At 41.5% G+C, this 20,245-nt stretch overlaps 1 protein-coding gene across 1 annotated transcript in view; it reads right to left on the bottom strand.

The window, feature by feature from the left end:
• Positions 1-2,147: 2,147 nt before the first annotated feature.
• The window catches only part of DGKK (diacylglycerol kinase kappa), a 125,431-nt gene continuing 107,333 nt past the window's right edge, over positions 2,148-20,245 (bottom strand). The window contains exons 18-30 of the mRNA XM_006097234.3: positions 20,134-20,238; positions 19,577-19,673; positions 17,465-17,572; positions 14,878-14,974; positions 14,527-14,634; positions 13,761-13,874; positions 13,295-13,429; positions 11,964-12,124; positions 11,267-11,408; positions 9,966-10,052; positions 5,921-6,031; positions 3,340-3,463; positions 2,148-2,227 (exon numbers count right to left, since the gene is read on the bottom strand). Of these exons, the coding sequence (XP_006097296.1) occupies positions 2,148-2,227; positions 3,340-3,463; positions 5,921-6,031; positions 9,966-10,052; positions 11,267-11,408; positions 11,964-12,124; positions 13,295-13,429; positions 13,761-13,874; positions 14,527-14,634; positions 14,878-14,974; positions 17,465-17,572; positions 19,577-19,673; positions 20,134-20,238 (1,469 nt within the window). The remainder of the gene's footprint in view (positions 2,228-3,339; positions 3,464-5,920; positions 6,032-9,965; positions 10,053-11,266; positions 11,409-11,963; positions 12,125-13,294; positions 13,430-13,760; positions 13,875-14,526; positions 14,635-14,877; positions 14,975-17,464; positions 17,573-19,576; positions 19,674-20,133; positions 20,239-20,245) is intronic.

Genomic DNA, 20,245 nt, shown 5'->3' on the forward strand with positions numbered 1-20,245 from the left:
CCTGGGAAGAAAGAATGAAGCAGAGAAAGCCAAAGATACAGCAACAGCACATACCCCCACTGAAATATGTACAGTAAGTTAACATATGCTGATGCTTAAATAAGTTTTCCATGTTTTATCTTTTTCATTAACGTTCTAAAGTTGTAGAGCTAGAACTTCTTAATTTGTTTGGCACAGCAATCAGACATTTGGGGACTATCCCCTTGTTAGTATTTTTCTCCTCACCCCTGCAGAGGTAAAACACAGGCGGCTGGTTTAAGTGGGCTAGGCTGGTGGAATTCCAGAGCTGAGAACCAGTGGTTGGAGTCTGGATTGTGCACCTCGATGAACCAGCCTGGATGGAGTCAGGTGATTGAGCACGCTAAGTTTGTTTGAGAAGTAGGGAGAGGCCAGTTTTCTGGCTTTCTTTTGATCAGTGGGAAGGGACACTTACTTAAAGGTGTGAGTTGAGGGTGGGGCGGGGAAAACAAGGCCAAAAAGAGAGAACTTCTCTGGACACTGGAGTTTGATTAGGTTTGTCTGACTGGGAGTGGGCATTGAAAAAAAATGCAAATTGGGATTGGGAGCAATCTTGGCACACTTTGTTTCCATAAGAAATTTGGAAGAACCATTGGAAAAGCAGAGGGTATTAGCCTCCATTTTCCCAGGCCCATGTTCTTTTTGGTTACTCTGAATGCCCCTCTGTGCTCAAGGGAAAGAGCAAGATGGGAAAGTCAAAGGTGATTTGGGGACTCACCCAACAGCTTGTCCAGCAGATGTAGGCCCAGATGGAGCTTGTGAGGAAGGGCCTAGGCTCTTACTGGATTGTCAGGCAGTCCCTAACTCAGGCATCTAAGTCACAGAACTCAAGGCCTGGTTGCTCCAAAAAAAGGTCTTTTTTACTGGGGAAGGGGAGAGAACAGGTTGGGGCAGTTGCTGATGTAGAGTCCAGGACAAACGGAGAAAAAAGGCAGCATGCCAGCTTAGCCCCCTTCTCTAGGGCATTGGTGTTTTGTTCTCCTGTTCCTGGCCTGGCTCAGAATTTTAAAGAAGCGTCAGAATCAGCTGGGCTATAAGTATGTCCCAGCCACTTCAAAGACGCTGAAAATGCACCAAAAGATTGGAAGTTCCACCAAGAAGTCGGGCAGTTGGTAGAGGTATGTGTGTGTGTGTGCGTGTGCGTTTGTGTAGGGTAATGGGGGTGGGTGATGGGATTAGGGTGGGGAGGGATTCCTGGGTTAGCACAATAAATTATAGGGTCACTTAGAGGTCGAGTTGTATTCTCAGCTCTTAAAATATATATATAATATATAATATATACATCTATATGTCTCTATACATAATCTATACTGCAGTACAGCGGCAAAACATTGAGTTAAAAAATCCAGCAAGAATGCAGGCAAACACTCCATGGAAGCAAGCAGGCTAGGATCAAGGCAGTAGGAAGAGAGCCTATATGGTTGCCATAGGGGTGAATTCCAACCAATGGGCCCACACAGCCACCAGAGCACCACCTGTACATGTGCAAAGACATACATGCACACATGGAAAAAACAAAAAAAAAATTGCAGAGAGCAGTCACTACATTTACAAGGAAAGATTTCACATGATCATTGTAATAGGCAAATGGACACGCTCCCAGGACCTCATTGTCATCTTAATAAACCAACTAGAAGAGACCTCCTGAAGTTGCAACAGGGAGGACTGGGGAAGAAACACAGCCAAGCCTGGCTACCCTGACCCCTCTCCTCATCTCCCTGAGAGTATTTCTTTCATTTATTCCCAGCATCAACAGTTTCTCTGATAGTCAGAGAAAACCATTCACAAACTCCCTGAAGAGGTGAACTACCTTGAATCCTTTGTAGATCCCAGGCCATTCATAAAGAACTTATCCCAATTAAATACTGTAGTTGCTCAATGTGCACAAAGAGAAGGAGAACTGAATAAGACAACTCAGAATAGGAATCTTTGGCCAATGAAATGATGTAAACCTCTAAGGAGACCTGATTGAGTCCAGGAAAAGTGTATTAGTATAAGGAATTGGAGGATCTTTCTTGGTGGTGCTCATGTTTGTTCTAAAATAATTTAGTCTAGCCTATATTGAGGTTTTGAGAGTTTTTTTTAGTAGAATTCTAAACGTTGTGAGTTCTCCTTCCAGCTTTCAAAGGCTACAGTTGAGATCTTGATGATGTTGGGGGTTCATCATTTTTTGCTTCATCTTCACGATTTCTGCGATGCCATAAATTTCCTTCAGAAACAAACAAATATAGAAATAATGAGGTTAGCACATTGCCAGGTGTGCAAATGTGTGGATCACAAAGAGCAAAGAAGATAGACTGGTTTATTTCTATTGTACCCACCATCTCTGAACCATCAATAAAACAAAAAACAAACCAACAAAAACCCCAGCTGACACTATGTAAGCCAAACACAAGTGGGATGAAGTCTCAGAACGTGAAAAATTCATGGAACTTCAGAAAGACTTTTAAATACCATTATCTCCCAACAGGCAGATTCTTAGGAAATCAAACACCTTGGACCAAACTTGAGAAAACACAACTTGGTCCGGGAGATTCTCTCTTGGCATTTGTGCAAACTCTCATTTCCTAAAAATGAAACAAACTGATACCCTCCTTCCCTTTTCCCCTATGTCCACTATTGCTATATCTCTCAAGCTTCCAGGTTGTCTAGGCCCAAAATTTAGGAGAGAACATTGACATCAGAATTAGCATAACTGACAACTTTAAGAGAACCTTCTTTTGAGCCTCACTGACATATCAACAATGTATAAGTTCAATTTTGAAGATGGGATGGAACTGAAATTCAAATAATGCAACATAGAAATTTTGTATTTACAGGGACTTACTATAATAGATAGTAAATAAAAATATTTAGATATGTCATGAAACCTGTTCCTGACCCTGTAGATGCCCAGCACTGATACCCCCGACCCATTTCAAATAATACTGTTTTCTGGAACAGGACTAAAATCTTGTAGTTGTAGCTGACTAGGAGAGAGATCTAAGTATGGTTATTTTGCCATACTTATCAACGCAGAACAGGAATGGGGCAAGCAGAAAAGTAACTGCCTCCTACCATTTTTTCTCTTCAGCTCTCTACATCACAGAGATCACAATGCAAGGTTCCTTCTCAGGTTCTTCCCCTGCCAGTGTCCATATCACTTTCTAGCTCACACCTTTCCCAATAGATCACTTACTGTTGCCTAAGGTTGGCTCTCAGCCAGCCTCCTCCATCACCACCATAACTGTGAACATTTCTAATTGGGTATTCAGCTCCCTGGGAGGTACAAGGGCTGCTGTGGAGGTCTTCGTGGCCCCTATCCCTGTGAGGGAGACTTACCAATAAAACCCTGGACTCCTTGGCCTGATTTAGGCTTGTCTTCCTCTTCTAGCTTCTTTTTCCTCGATTTGGGGAACTTAACTTTCAATCTGAGGTTTCTACTGTCAGTGTCTGAAGATTTTTCCTGGGAAACCACAGCAAGATGAAGGTCAAAATGTTAGTTACCTAACATTTAGAAATAATTCCTGGAGGCCTGGCAAGATGATGAACAAGGATGGTGGCAGAAAGCAGGCAGATCTGCTATCTATCCAGGTGTGGTAGATACCTCTAGTCCTATGCCCTAGGAAGGCAACTTTTCTTTATCAAGATCCTATTCTCTGCCAGGTGCCTTGCTAGATACTTTAATAAATGCTCTCATATAAGCCCCCAAACAACCTCATAAAGTAGCTACTATTACCCTTATTATAGAAATGAGGAAGCAGAGGCTCAAAGAGGTAAAATATGTCACCTGAAGTCATGCATCTAACAATTAGTAGGGTGAGATTGCTAGGGCCACTGCTGACCCATGTGGCATCTTTTCATGAATTAGAAAAATGCACTCCTTCCTTCAGACATACAGTTTGGTAAGCCCCAACTCATCCCCTTGGGTAAATACCTTGCTATAAGGAAGTACCTGCCTCGTAGGCCACCTACTTCCATGTCTGGAATGCAAAGAAGGTTCTCTACACATAGCTGTTAATTATGAGTGTGGGTTATTTGCTATATAGATTATTCAGACTCTTTAATTCCAGCTTAGCTTCCCAGTCCTCTCACTCCTGCTAACGTGTGTTTGTTTTACTCCTGGTCTTAGTAAAACATATCCCAAGGTTAATCTTGTTGCCAGAAAGTCCAGCCAAACACAATCCAAGAAACTTGGGGATTTTCTTCTCTTCAATATTATGTATGCCTTTGATCCTTAAAATAAAAGTATATACCTGACCTCATCCTCTTCCTGCTCTGACTCCTACTTACCTTCTCTCCTCTAAGCTATGTAGAGGGCCTTCAGAATTGTCTTTGAGAAGTAACCTAAAGGAAGGGCACAAGACCTTTCCCCTCAGCCAAAGCCTTGGAAAGCCCAATGAATAATTGGCTGTCATCCTGCTTTTTCCACCAAAATGGATCTGAATCTTCTGTGGTTTTAAGGTGAGCAAGATTATTGTCACATGAATGAGAAACATCTTCCTGGCTTTCTTTCAAATCACTCTGCCCTTCTTTAGAGCCTTACTTCTTCATCTTTATGGTAGTTTTGAAATCCAGAAAAGAGATTATGCCCTAGGCCACACCAACTCACATACTGAGACCTTAGACCAGAGTAGGGAACCTATTTTCTGCTAAGGGCCATTTGGGTATTTATGACATCTTTTGCAGGCCATACAAAATTATCAACTTAAAAATTGGCCTGCTATATTTGGTCAAACATTTAATTAACTCATTCCTAATGCCTTGGCAGGGCAAGACCAAATGATTTCTCAGGCCTTATACAGCCCATGGGCCAGACGTTCCCCACCCCTGCTTTAGACCATGGTCAGTTTTTCTAATTACTCTCAGTATCCAGTCCAGTTGCTTAGTTCAGGAGCTTGGTGAGATATAGCTGCACTGAGTAATAAGAGAAATAAGATGCTACAATAGTTGACTTCCTTTTCTGCATAACAACATGTTTTCCCCTCCCAAAGCAGCAAAGTCATTAGCAAAGGCATATGAGAAAGTTATTAAATCCTTTAACCTAAAGTTGTATGTGGCTTTTTCTCTTAAACAACAATCTGATTGCTGCACAAGTCCAAACATGCATATGTGTGGCTTGCTTACAACATACATATAATTGGTGTATGAAGCCAGAAACAGGTATAATGAGTAGGGGAACCAGGGATTCATACAGTTTGAAATGAGCCATTCTATGGTGCAGAAACTTAAAGAAAAACTATGTCAGACCATAAAGAGAATAATTTACCTAGTAATCGGTGGACATTTTGGGGTCATTTGATTTATTAAATGGGACTATTTTTCAATCTCAGGAAAGTACTCAGAGTTGTCCCAAAATGACAATGTCCTTACAACTATATTGTAGCCACTAGTGGCATGCTTGATTTGCTTTTAAGCCACTCACTTTCTAGGGGAAGGCACTGGAAAGCCTACTATCCTTCCAGATGGGGAGGGACAGGTGATAATTGGACACGTTAACTACCAGTAAGATCTGGGAGCCAACCATTTAGAACAGAGGTTGGCTGTAAACAACTGGTATCGTCAAAATGGTATGTACCAGATGAAATTCAGTCCTGGCAGCATGTACTGAGCAGGAAAGGGGAATTGTGACCAGGAGAACAGCACAGAAAAAAGCAAACTTGCTTATTCTTTCCTAATCATCTCCTTCCACAGAATAGTTCTTTCTGGTTACTTTCCCGTGGCCATATGATTTTTCAATGTGCTGTCTTGTCCTGTCTACTTATGATGAGGGGATGGGAAGATGAGACTCATTAAGCTCAAGCCAAAAGCTACTACTAGATTTTCTCTGCTGCATTAGTCATTGTCTTGGTCCACACTGAAAGGTAGAGCGCCAAGGAATAATCCCTCTTCCCATTTATTTCCCAATCCTCAGGTCACATACCTCCGGTAAAAGGATTGAATTCATCCAGTTGATCTCAGATAGCTTTTCAAAATCCTCATTCATGGCATCCAGGGTGATTTGCAGTGTGGCCTCATCCTCAGCATTTCTCAACTAGTGAAGACAGGAAAAAGAGTGAGTGTCCAATGCCTACCACCCTGCATCATAGACTCTTGTCCTTTCCCCGACTGCTATTCGCTGCTAGTGGCCATGAGACCACAGGGTGCCAACTTGCATCATTTTCAGCTGTGGAGTCATGGAAAAGTGTAGTGAGCTCTTTTCTTTCTCAATAGGGAGACCCTGAAAAATGATGAAAGCCCCCTTTGGGGCTGGAGATGTTCAGTTTGGCAAGCAGAAAGGCCCTTTGACCAGGATCAATTAATATTGAGTTATACCTCTACAGTTTAGGGTCCAGGACAAGGGTCTCTATAAAAAACAGCCACCAACTTTTGAGCCCATACTATATTCCAGGAACCATGCATTCATAATTTCATTTCATCTTTTCAATAACTTTTCAATAGCTGGCAAAGTAATACTGTTCTAGTTTTCTATGTGAGAAAACAGACTCAAAGAAGTTTAGCGTTCAAAATCACATGGCTAGCTTCCAAAATGACAGTAGAGTAAGTGGAGGCTACACTGACACTTTCCCAGGACCAAACTGGAAATACAACTAAAATACAGGAAAAAACACCCTGAAAAATCAACTGAAGACTAGCTGGAGAGAACCCTGATAACCAAGGATGGAAAGTGGAGATTGCATAGAGAGTGGTAAAAAGTGCAGAGGTATGAAAGGGCTGGCCAGGCTCCCACAGAATATGGCTAGATTTACCCAGATCAGTTTAACACTATGGCCTATCCTCTATACCACACAGTCTCATAAAGGATATGTGGGGTAACTGGATACTAGGAGGAATCTTTATTACATAGTTACTGTAATTTAAAGGCTGCTTTGTGAAGTAAGGAGTGACCTAGAGAGAGATTGGCTCAATTTTCCTTCCTGGCAAAGAGGGCCTGTCTCTTCAGGCTGTGCTTTAGCCCCTATATATTCACTCTTAGTAAGAAATGAGTTCCAGATGGCTTGTCCCACAGGTTCAGGAAACACAGCTTAAGTATTCCCTAGTAACCCCCTGCACCCACAGAATGAACTCTACTCAGTCCATGGGAGACTTAAAATGGACTCTTCTGGGACCATCTCCAACTCAGACAAACCAAGTTCTAGACCAGCAACATAGGTGAGATTGTTCATATTCCAGTAAATAGTGAGCTGGGAGTATAGACACATGATGATATTTTCAACCTGGCCCTTATGTGGCTTCTTTCAGTGGCCACTTGATGCACCAGCCATAAATGGAACCTTGCCAACTGTCACAAATAAGTGGCAGGTGAATGAGTGAGGGATGAGGCTGGAAGTTATGACCACTCAGGATGGGATATGAGAGAGACAAATATCTCTTGATTTTGTTTTACAGCTAATGATTTAGGACAGTACAGAGTAGCCCAGATGCATAGGACATTTGTGTACACATGACAATGGGATGGGAGAGAATGGGTGTCAGATAGAAATCACCATCACTTCAAGGTAAAGAGGGAAGGGGCAGGGAGTCCTTAGGGGCATATCTACCAACAACACTTTGGTAGTCAAACCCAAAGGTATAGAAAAAAAGGAATTTCGAGCCTTGGAAAATGATTCCTAAACATAATAGGAAAGGAATAAAATGGCTTCCTATTGTCTTCATATTTGGCATCTGGAGACTCAGGCTCTGAAAATAGTAGGTGGGTAGGCCTGAGTCTTGTGCTCTATTTTCCTGCCCTTTTGGCTCCAGCGGAAAACTTGTCCAGGACTCTTCTCTGAGGTAAATGTGCAAACTTAGATGACTTAGGTGCTTATTTCTTGGTTCCTGTCCCAACACATAACTAGTCATAGCACAAATGAGGTTGCCAAATAAGGGAAGTGAGAGTTACCGGATGGTATTTACTTCATCATAAATCTACATCCAGCTGCCAACAGTGAGCTCTGTAGTATCCTCCTTCAAGGGGAGAAATAACAACACCCAAATGAAATAAGTCTTTTTTGTTAATCCTCACCCGAGGACATTTTCCCATTGATTTTTAGAGAGCGTGGAAGAGAGAGAGGGAAAGACAGAGAGAAACATTGATGTGAGAGGAACACACTGATTGGTTGCCTCCTGCACAAACCCTGACCAGGGCCTGGACCATGGAAGAGCCTGTAACCAAAGTATGTGCCCTTGACCTGAATCGAATCTGGGACCTTTTGGTCCACAGGCCAATGCTCTGTCCACTGAGCCAAACTAGCTAGGGCTAAATGAAATAAGTCTTATCTCCATACTCCTTATATGAAATAGCGTTTCTGGAGATACTTGGTCATTCTTAGTTAGCTGCTGCCTGACCCCTGGTCTCATTTGGATGTGTGTATGTGTGTATGGGTTCTTATCAGGCCTTATGTTAAATATGCTGTGTGCTCAATTTGGGTTGTTGGCTAGCAGGAACCAATATTCATGCCATGAGCCTCAAGAAAGTTTGAGTGGCAATGAAAGTCCAAGTTCCCATATTTCCTGCTACCCAAATTGACAAGGCCATTGAATTCTGCCAATATATAGAAGGTACTTCTGTTGCTATTGTCTAAGGTTGAAAAACTCTAGCTTGGGGTTCAGATTCTGGGTCAACCTGACCTGATTGCCTTAGGCATCCCACTGTCTGTGCAGTGTGCCAATTAGATGTGCAAATGGAAAAGGGGAAGTGGATGCACTTCTTGGAATATCAACTCAGAAGCCCCTCTTCAAATAAACCATAATTAGATGATAAGCAAAAACAGCACCTGCCACATTGCCCTAACAGCCAACCCAAAAGTGGGGTAGTCATGATCAGTTGACTCATCAGAGCACACTCACCATGTGTGCCTATGGGCTTTGCCTTCTGTGAAACATGCAACTATTTTTGTAGCTCAAAAATTTAGCCTCAGTCCATTTTTCCTAAGGCTAATAAAGTTTACCATCTATCAAGCTGCTATTATACAATAATTGGTTTAATCCTCACAACAACCTGGAAAGGTAGAGATTACCATATCCATTTTGTAGATAGGGAAACTGAGATCCAGAGAGGTGAAATTATTTCACACAGCTGGTGTTATGGATTCAATTGTGTTCTCCCCCCACCCCCCAAAAAAAGAGTTATGTTGGAATTCTAACTCCAGTATCTCAGAATGTGACCTTGTTTAGAAATATGGTAATTGATGATGTAATTCATTTTTTTAAGATGAGGTCATACTGCAATAGGGTAGGCCCCCGATATCCAGTATGACTGCTATCCTTATAAGAAAATGGCCATTTGAAGACAGAGAGACACAGGGAGAACACTACATGAAGATGGAGGATCGGAGTAATGCATCTACAAGACAAGGAACAACAAAGATTGCTAGCAAGTCACTAGAAGCTAGGAAGAGGCAAGGAAGGATTCCCGTACAGGTTTCAGAGGGAATATGGCCCTGTTGACACCTTGATTTCAGGTTTCTAGCCTATGGAACTGTGAGACAATAAATTTCTGTTGTTTTATGTCACCCAGAGTTTAGTACCCTGTTTCAGCAACCTTAGGAAACTAATATAGTTAGTAAGGAGCAGATTTGGAATTTGAACCTAGAGTTTCCCAATATTCCATACTGTCTTCATGGTGAGAGAGGTATGTGGACACTTGGGAGATACAGAGCAGCTTGAAAGAGCTCACCTTTTCCTACTGAAGCTGTTTTAGGTATGATGGGAACAACCTACTTTTGATGGGCCTGGACCCAGGAGACATTTGCCAAAGGAGAGGGGGAGACTTTTCTTCAAGGATATGGTAGTCCCAGTGGATTAGCACCTATGAAGTGATACAGTCAATGACAACCCTGGGTGAGTATAACACAGCAGGGACTGCCAGCTAAGCACCTGGCTAAAATGCTCCTCCAGGTCTTCCAATTCCCTAAAACCAAGCATAGATCATGATCATCTTCAGATGGGATACGCTGCCCTCCCTTGTTCCAACCCCCTCCACTCACCAAGTTTTTTTCCAGGAAAGCTTTGGTGTCATCATAGAGCCCTTTAAGACTAAATGTAACATCGACTGCATCATTTCTGCTTAGAGTCTGAGAGGAGAAAAATGGAAAAGAAAGTAAGGGAAAGGACAAAGACAGAGGAATTGTTGGTTAGTAAGTATGCAGCAGCTGTTCCTCTCTGTGGGAAGGGAGGAACAGGCTAGTGGGATGTGGCTGTAGGTAAAAAAGTAATATTCAAAATATAATACAGCTAGTACAGCATGGGCACTGGGACCAAATTAGAATTGATGCCAGCTGTCAACTACTGTAGTTGTATTGGCATATCCTATGAAGTGAGACAGTACAACTTGGCATTTGACATCATTGATTGAGTGCTATGGGCATAGGGAAATAGGAAATATGAAAACCAGAGAGTAACCTTGAGGCTACTTGCTGCCACTGGAATAAAACTACTAGTACCTTTCCCATGGTAGGTAAAGTTAGGCCCAACCTTCTGCCTTCTTGAAACTCAAGACTTCCTCCAACTAGGAACTGGCCCAAAATATATAGGTAACCAACATTTTAGAAAACCCTGACTCTATATGTGGCCCTTTGGTATCATTTGCCCAGCACTAAAATCACTTTTTAAAAGTATCCTATAGGCCAGCTGGTGTGGCTCAGTCATTGAGTGTTGACCTATGAACCAGGAGGTCACAGTTCAATTCCCAGTCAGGGCACATGACTGGGTTGCAGGTTGGATCCCCAGTGTGGGGCATGCAGGAGGCATTCAATCAATGAATCTCTCTCATCATTGATGTTTCCATCTCTCTCTCCCTCTTCGAAATCAATAAAAATATTTTTAAAATAAAAGCATCCCATAAATCTTTTGGCAATAGGTAAAGTCATGGGATGGCACATTTAACATCAAGCATTCAAGCATTCTCATCTGGATATCTCCCTTGAGAGGGAAACCAAGGCAGCCTGGAGCTCAGGTTTTAATGACAGGTGTTGCCTTAACAGGTTACCTGGGATTAAGAAGGGCCAAGGCCAAGTTTCTCTCCATTTAATTGCCCTTTTCCCCCTAAGGTCAGTGTGGTAGGTGGCTATCAGAGAAGAGGGCTAGGTCTCAGATGATGAAATCTGCTATAGGATTCCCCTAGTAGCCACTCTGGACTTGGAACAGTCAAGGAATACCTGCCTTCCCTTCCACTCTATCCATCAATTTCTTGACCTATCATTGCCCAATTTCTCCATGCAGCCTAGGAAGGATCCCCTTCCTTCCTTTTCATCACCTTTATTATTTGGTTTGCCCTTTGCCCCCTTACCTCAATGGGAGTAAAGGAAGCTGCAGCTGCCTCATTGCTGCTGTCTTGGCCATTAAAGGTGTCATCCAGGATTTTGGCACTGGCGTTCACAGAATCCATGAGGACAGATACATGCTGGTGGACCTTGCTCAGGTTAGTAAGTCTGTAATAAAACAAGGACAGATAGATAAGTCTGTATTTCTGAAGGACTTCTGTCCTGGGATACTGGTGAGGGTTGGGCTAAGAATAGAAAGCCCTGGATACCCAAATTGGCACCTCCTATTATTTCTATTTTTTTTTTTTAGGTAGCTATCTATGCCAAAAATGTCTCTACTCTAGGTATTCATTTTTTTCTATATTGTCTCAGTTGTAGGTGCTTCAGGATAGGGGGAGGCCAGAGTACAGGAGGGCAGATGACTCCAGGAACTCCAAGGTCCTGCTGATATTTAAGGGAAAGGATAAACATTCTTAGTCCTGTTGGGTCTGGGAAAACAGGAGGAAATAAAAGTTCACCTCTAGGTCTAATGGGAGAGGTCCATGTTGCTGAGCACAAAGACCATTTCCTATTTGGATTGTCAGGGTCCCTGTCAAACTTCAGAGCTTTGGGTAAGACTGCTTTCTGAGACCAAGCTCCCCAGTAGCCAATAGATACAAATCGGCTTCTTCCTATATCCCTTTTTAGGATTTTCAGCCTTGTGTCTAGGCTAGTTTCACTTACCTGCTGATGAGGTTTTCTGCAAGCTGAGCTAAGTGCTGTATCTGGGCAGACTCCTCATCAGAGAGGCTATCTTGAGATTCCTGGGAGTCCAACTGGGGTTGAGAGGCAGCTTGAATTTCAGTATGCTTGCACTCCCACATTTTCATTGAGTTCTCAAAGTCCTGGAAATGAAGACAGTGGCAGATCCTAATGATTTCTGTAGCTAAGAGGGCATGTGATAGATCTGTCTGTGAGTCTGAAATTTGTGGGTATTGTGGGTAAAGGGAAAAGAGGGCCCCCACTCCCCCATACACCCAACTACACACCTATACAAATATCCATCATTTTATTCAATGTCTCTTATGTACTAGGCACTTTTAGTTTTTGCTGTTGTTGTTACTATCGTGAGTCTTGGGACAATATGATTCAATCAGATAGACATCTGTCTCCCAGACACTGTTATATGGTTGCACCATTATCAATAAGATAATGGAGCATCTTTCATGTTCCCTTCTTTGCCAAATCTTAGTAATATGTTGTGATAGACTATAGAACCAGAAATATCTGATTTAATTTTGAATGATCTTTCTATCATTTATTGGTTGTATGACCTTTAGCAAGTTATTTAACCACTTTGGTCCTCATTTTCTTCACCTGTAAAATGGGAATAAGTGTATCTATGTTATTGAATTGTTGGGAGGACCTACAATTAGAGATAATATATCTAAACTGTCTACCACAAAGTAGGCAGTTTATAAACTATACTTCCCCTCTCCTCTCTGTTGCTGCTTCTATGGACTGTCTTCAGGTCAGAATGGAAGAAAGCCTCCAAGCACTGAACATCTGATCAATAATGACTCCTTTCTAGGTTTAGATGGCTTAGCGGAAGTGGGTGACACTTGTGAGTGCAGCACCTTAAGGAACCATAGAGGAGCCTAAAGACCATAGTCAATGAAGAATCTCTTGTTGAAAGAACAGATTTCTCTATAACTACTCAAAGTCTTAGCTCTATGTGCAGTGGAGAGAGGACAGCTTTGTCTAAAACCATAGGAGGGAAGCTCCTTGTCTCACTCTCTTAGAGGTTTGAAAATGTCAGTATATATCAGAATGTCTTTGGGGGGGGGTTGTTTAAAAATGCAAGTTCCCAGAAACTACCCATCCCCATTCTGATTCATTAGGTCTGGTGTGGGGCCTGGGGATGTGCATTTCTAGCAAGTACCCAAGGTGACTCTGATATAAGTAGCAAGCACACAGCCCTTTGAGGAATTCTGCTTGACTGGAAGTATTCAGTACTCAGCAAGAGTTGTACATGAGACAATGCAGGAGCCCGAGACAAGCCTTTCCTTTCTTACCTGATCTCTTGTCAGCATCTGGGCAGCGTTCTTGTATCTAATCTTGATAAGGCCTGGCCTCTGAACCCAGGCCTCCCCATCCACCTGCACTGGGATACCTTCTTCACCATCAATGGTTATCATCACCTCACGGCACTGCCAGGGAAGAGGAGGGAGAATAGGGCAGAAAAATGAGGCAACTACTGATAATACCACAGTCGTGGCCGTAATGTGTATCTGAAGCAGGACTGGCAAGGATGTAAATCAGATTATCTCAGGGATAAAACACATGCTATCTATGGGCTTTTTGCTCCTTCAGTCCCTACCACCTTTGTCTCCAACCTTAGCCAGCACCTTGCTGTCCACCAGATAACCTCATCCCTCCACCCTGATAGTTATTCCCAGTTAATTTCTGGGACAATTCCATATCCTGGATTGTAGCCACAGAGCTCAGTCCCTTTCTGGTGCCAACCCAGCCCCTGCCTACCTGGGCAATGCGATGATGATGCAGATTGATGATACGGGACATTGCCATCTGTACAGAACCAAAGATTGCCACTACCTCCAGCTTCCCATCATCTATTGCAGGAACCTCATATTCCTGAGGAGGAAGATCTGTGTCACATATCCACTTGAGAAAACATACATTGTCTATCACAGAGCAGGTATGCTTTGAAGGCTCTTAGTGAGAATTTTTCTAGCTCATGAAGAGTGGAGTAACTATATATTAAAAGGGGAAAGATGAGATCAGGGAGCCCACCTGGGAAAAGGGCACTGAGATAATAACTCTTAATTCCTTTTGAGATCACTGCTCTGAGCTGGTTCCCTCTCTGTCTAATCTAGCATCATAAATGCCCAAGACCAGTCCCATTAGCCTCATGGCCTTCTTGAGTGAGCTCAGAGGAAAATGGTCATGGCCAGTTTCTCAGGAGATTTTATTGACAGACCTCTTTGGAGAAAAGAGCATGGCTTAGGTAACCTCACTAGGATCTGTCAGGCCTGAGGAATGAAAAATTCAAAGTCCAGGTGACACCTAAGAATTGATCTTATCCTGGGGTCTTTGGTTGATTCTTTTTTTGTATTCTGAAATGCTAGTTTCCTTTTAAAATGTTGCTTATACAGCTGCTACTAATAAAGGTTCCCAGCCCCCCATTGTCCACTTTCTTTCTACTCCAGTGAGTCCAACTCTCCTTTCTGAGATATCTTAGAGGGGCCAAACATTTCTCCCTCCCTGTCCCCTATTTCATACTTACAGTGGTTGCTGTGCTGCTTCCCCAGAAGTTGATGCCTCCAGCATAGCTGGTAATGTTGAGCACTACAATGCCTTGCAAGTTTGGCAAAGAGATAGCTTCTCCATCACACTGAAAGATAGGAATGTGAAGGAACATTATAGAGCTAGTGGAAGGGCTCTGTATTCTCTTCATGCTATCATTTTCTCATCCATAAAATGGAAATCTATCTTCATGCCTTCCTCCCATGAGTTGTGAGTGAGGATCAGAGTTAAAGCTCAGAGAGAAGCAAGAATATAGGGGAAAGTTGATTACCAAGGTAGTGAGATTTCTTTTTTTCTATGTCCAGGAAAAAGTACCCTCTTTTCTACTAACCTCCAGGTGCACTCGTTCTTCCAGGTTCCTATAAGAGCGCTGCAAAAGTTCTTTGCTTCCCAAAAGGCCGTACCACATCTTGTTCTTAAGGCGGCTACTACAGGGAGATAAAGTAGAGAAAGGTAGCCACAGGGTGAATAATATAAAGGTAAATGGATGAGGAAAAGCAAGAAGGGACACCATTTTATTCCTCAAGTGCCTTCATATATAGAAGAGTCATATTGAATGGTAACTGAATACAAGAGGATATGCTAGGATGGAGTAACTGGTATCTCCATTCAAACATCTGCTGAAATGGGTTCCTTGGGTTCCTGGCCCCCTTAAAAGCTTTAGCATCCCATTGGTATGTAAGTTCGCCATTTTACTTGCTTCTAATATTGGTTCAGACTTGGAAGAGACAGCCAATATTCAGCAAGTAATGCTTATAAAAAGCTTTGAGTATAGCTGGCTGATAGACACTAGCTACCTTGGCAAGTACCATTCCAGGAACTCAAGATTTCAGCTGCTTGGAATCAATTTCATTTGAAACATAACTTTTTCTTTGAAGCACATTTTTTTTCTGGCAAAGTGGAGGGATTTTTCTGAGATCTGCATATTAAACACTTAATTCAATGCTATAGAATTAGACTTAAATTTACTAGGTAGATTATAGAGGAGGATTCAGTGGACAGAAGTTGGGACAGGCAAAGATATCAGGAGACTTGGGGTGGAGGTAGAAAGGACAGAATCCTGCTGATTGTAGAATCTCTGATCAAAACAAACATAGGGCTTTACAATCACTAGAAAGGTTGGCTAGAGTTTACTGTGAGTTTTTATTTATCTATTTATTTAAAAATATTTATTGTTGAGAGTATTACAGATGTTCCCCTTCCCCAACCTACCCCCTTCACCTTCTTCCACCCAGTTCCCACCCACCCCAGGCATTCACTAACTACCCTATTGTCTGTGTCCATAGGTAATGCATATATGCATACTAGTATGTCCTTTGTTTAATCTCTTCCTGCTCCCCCTCCCTCTGATATTTCTCAGTCTGTTCCATGTTTTTATGCCTCTGGTTCTATTTTATTAATTGGTTCATTTTGTTCATTAGAGTCTTTATTCGTTTATTTTGATTTTTAGATTCAATTTGTTGATAGCTATGTATGTGTTGCCATTTTATTGTTCATATTTTATCTCTTCTTCTTCTTTCTTCTTCTTCTTCTTCTTCTTCTTCTTCATCTTCTTCTTCTTCTTCTTCTTCTTCTTCTTCTTCTTCATCTTCTCCTCCTCCTCCTCCTTCTCCTCCTCCTCCTCCTCCTCCTCCTTCTTTCTTCTTCTTCTTCTTCTTCTTCTTCTTCTTCTTCTTCTTCTTCTTCTTCTTCTTCTTCTTCTTCTTCTTCTTCTTCTTCCTCCTCCTCCTCCTCCTCCTCCTCCTTCTCCTCCTTCTTTCTTCTTCTTCTTCTTCTTCTTCTTCTTCTTCTTCTTCTTCTTCTTCTTCTTCTTCTTCTTCTTCTTCTTCTTCTTCTTCTTCTTCTTCTTCTTCTTCTAGAATACCCTTCATGTAATACTGGTTTGGTGGTGATGAACTCGTTTATCTTTTTCTTATCTGTGAAGCTCTTTTTCTGACCTTCAATTCTTTTTACATTAAATGTATTGAGGTGATATTGGTTAATAAGATTAAATACAAGTGTAAAATTCTATGATACATCACCTGCATATTGCATTGTGTACCCACCACTCAAAATCAAATCTCCCTTCACCATATATTTGACTCTCTTTACCCTTTACTACCCGTCCCCCCCACCGCCTGTCCCTCTGGTAACTACCATACTGTTGTCTGTGTTGATGAGTTTTTGTTTTTAAAGTAAAGCCACAGAAATAAGCCACCACAGGGCATGAGCTTTGACTTGTAAGAAGGCTAGTACAAAATTACTTGTATTCTGTTTTAAACCACAAGTACTTTGGGCACTTTAGTTTCTTTATAAAAATAGTTTCATTATATAGAAATGCAAAATATCTAGAACAACCAGGACAATTCTGAAAAAGAACAAAGTTGGAGGACTTTCATCTCTCAGTTTCAAAACTAACTATAAAGCTACAGTTAACAAGATAGTGTGGTATTTGTATAGAATAAACAAATAGATCAATGGAACAGAAATGATAATCTAAAATAAGTAGGTCCAAGGGAACCAGGTTAGTAACACAAAGAACTAGTCAGTTAATACTTTGCATCCTTGTTAATAAAAAACAGACCTGAAGCCACTACTAGGATCTGGTCAAGTTTTCACAGAACAAAGATAAGCAATTTGCTGAATCAAGTCAATGTAATCTGTTTAAAACAACAGTAACACAGTTAGCTGTCTCTACACAGTAACTTACATGTCTAGATTAAGAAGGCAGCCAAAGTTCAGGATGCCAATGCAGAGTCATCACAGACCAGGTTAATATTTGGGGCAAGCAGTACCATTAGGATAATCTTGGGACTAAGATTTTACTTCCAAAGGACCTCTTATTTCTGTTGCTTGTCTGAGAGGTAGGGGATGTAGCAATATATGTATATATGGTTATTGTCTGTCTTCATGTAGGAAGGGGAGTTTCTTTTCCTTACTTGTATTGTCCTGGGTGTTCATCTCTTCTGGTGTTGAACTCCAGAGAAATTTTAGCATCCAGTCCAATTCCAAAATAGTTGTTCATGACGCACTTTTCTTTGAAACATCTGAAATTAGGCAAAGGGAAGAAGAGGGCAGACATAGGTGCATGAAAGAAGTGCCATTATTATTGGGCAGCAGACTTCATATGCATGATTAAAAAAACACTGAGGGAAGGCCTCCTCTACATTGTACACAAGCCTTAATGTTCTTGGGAAGCATGAGTAGATTTCCTATTATGTTAACAACTAGCATTGTTAGATGTAAAAGAGGACACCCACCTAGTTGGGAGATTCAGTGGATTTGGGGCTCATAATAAAGAAGTAATCTTTGGAGGCCCTCAGATATGAGTGGCCAATATTTTTCCACATATAATAAAGGGGAATAGAGTCATTGGTTTATTCCCATAAAGAACTTTTGAGTATCTCAGATAAAAATGTATGAGAGTAGCCCTGGCTGGTGTGGCTCAGTTGATTGTGTCATCCCTTGCACCAAAGTGTTGCTGGTTTGATTCCGGGTCAGGACACATACCCAGGCTGTGGGGTTGGTTCCTAATTGGGGTGCATATGGGAGGCAACCAATCAATGTTTCTCTCTCACATTAATCTTTCTCTCTCTTCCTCTCCCTTCCTCTCTCTCTAAAATAAATAAAAACATTTTAAAACAATAAAAAATGTGTGGGAGTAAAGCCTGCACTATTGTTTTCAGATATATCTGAACTCCTTTGTGGTGTGTTCACACCAAAGAGCAAAGTGGCAACACATTTGGGATAACAGACTGATAAAAGAGGATATATATGTCAGGCAGTTTTTTTTTTTTATTCTTCTGCATTCTTCTCAGGTGTTGACATCAAAACCAGTGGTGTGCTGAAGCCTGTTTGTACCAGTTCATGTCAGCTGATTATTCCTATCACTTCTCAACTCTGCATTTAGTGGAATTATATCAGTAGCTTGAAATAGATTATGGTGGGAGGGTTTATGCCAGGAAATAAATCCGGGTTTCCCTCCCCCCAACCCAGAAAGCTGGTTTTAAACATTTGCTAGCACACCATTGATCAAAACTCATTAGGTAGGTCCATGGACTTAAGCCAATGGTGAAGTAGAAGGGAGTGGGGGCTGGAGATAGGAATAAATGGAAAGCTGCAAAAAACTTCAATAATTGCTACTGTGTTCTTCGTTTGGGAAAGTAAAAATGGGTACAGTGTATCTCCTCAATTATAGGTAATTTTAAAAATTCATTACTTAACTGACCCTACATCTCTCATATGAGATTTGCCTCCCTCAACCACAGTCCAGAAATTAAAGTCTTTCTAACTGATATTCAACTGATATTCTTTTTTTTTTAAATATATATTTTATTGATTTTTTACAGAGAGGAAGGGAGAGAGATAGAGAGTTAGAAACATCGATGAGAGAGAAATATCGATCAGCTGCCTCCTGCACATCTCCCACTGGGGATGTGCCCGCAACCCAGGTACATGCCCTTGACCGGAATCGAACCCGGGACTTTTCAGTCCGCAGGCCGACGCTCTATCCACTGAGCCAAACCGGTTTCAGCTCAACTGATATTCTTAATGTAACTCATAATGAATGAAGAGGACAGAACTTGGCTGCTGGGAATATTCTAAACTAGTAGGTCTAGTGAGACAAACATCTTTAGATATACTGCCTAATCCCCTAAATGCCCATTTATTCTTTTAGTCCCTTCAATCGTTTACTGTTAAAGGCAACAGTGGAAAAACAAGTCCTTTGAAAGAACAACAGCTAACATTTATTGTTTATAATAATAATAACAACAATAATAAATATTAACACATATAGCATTTAACTATGGATGCCAAGCACTGCTCAGTGCGAATACTTTGCATATATAAACTCAATAAATACAACAAACCTATCTGACAGGTTCTACAATTACCTCTATTTTACATGTAAGGAAACTAAGGCTCATATTGGTTGCATAAGGTCAGACAACTAGGAATGTACAGTCAAGATTTGATTCTGGGCATTCTTAGGCTATGCTCTTAACCAGAGAAAAGAAAGCCATAAAAAGGTCATAAGGCTAAATACTTACATAGTTTCAGGTGTAAAATGTAAGTGCTCCAAATTAAGGTTATCTAGGTCTTCACTTGTGAGAGAAGGTATAGAAGACAAAATGCCACAACGAGAACCTAGACACAAATGACATCACCTCGGTGTCAGATGCAAACAAGCAATCCCTGTCATCACTTGTATTTCACACTATATTCTCTGTGGAAGTAGGGTCAAGCTCAATGACTTTCTCTGAGATAACATTCAGGGTTTGCTTTCCAAAGAGGGATCATCTTGGATGGACAGGGGCTTCCACTGAGAGGTCAGTGAAGCTGAGTTACTTGCTTGCTAGCAGTGAAAACAGCTTCAAATGTTGGATTTCATCAGGCCAGCCTTTTCAAAGGACCTAATAGTGTCGTTACATGTGGACATTTGCATGGGGTCTCATAGTGTGAGTTTTCTGAGACAGAGGAAGGAGTATATACTGCAGAGTAGGATTATGGCTAAAGGGAAAATGCATGAAAACACATCTTTATTTTCTGCCACTAGAAGACAGTGATAAAGGGTAGAATAAGAGAAGAAGAACAGAAATATCCTTACGGTGTCTTGGGCTTGTCTGGCTAATATCTTCTGAGTCATCTTCTGGGGAAAAAGTTGAAGTAAAGTTCTTGACTGATATCATCTGTCTGCTTTGTTCATCCAGAACTATAGA

This window comes from Myotis lucifugus, unplaced genomic scaffold (genome assembly GCF_000147115.1).
Source record: "Myotis lucifugus unplaced genomic scaffold, Myoluc2.0 scaffold_196, whole genome shotgun sequence".
NCBI classification, from domain to species: domain Eukaryota; kingdom Metazoa; phylum Chordata; class Mammalia; order Chiroptera; family Vespertilionidae; genus Myotis; species Myotis lucifugus.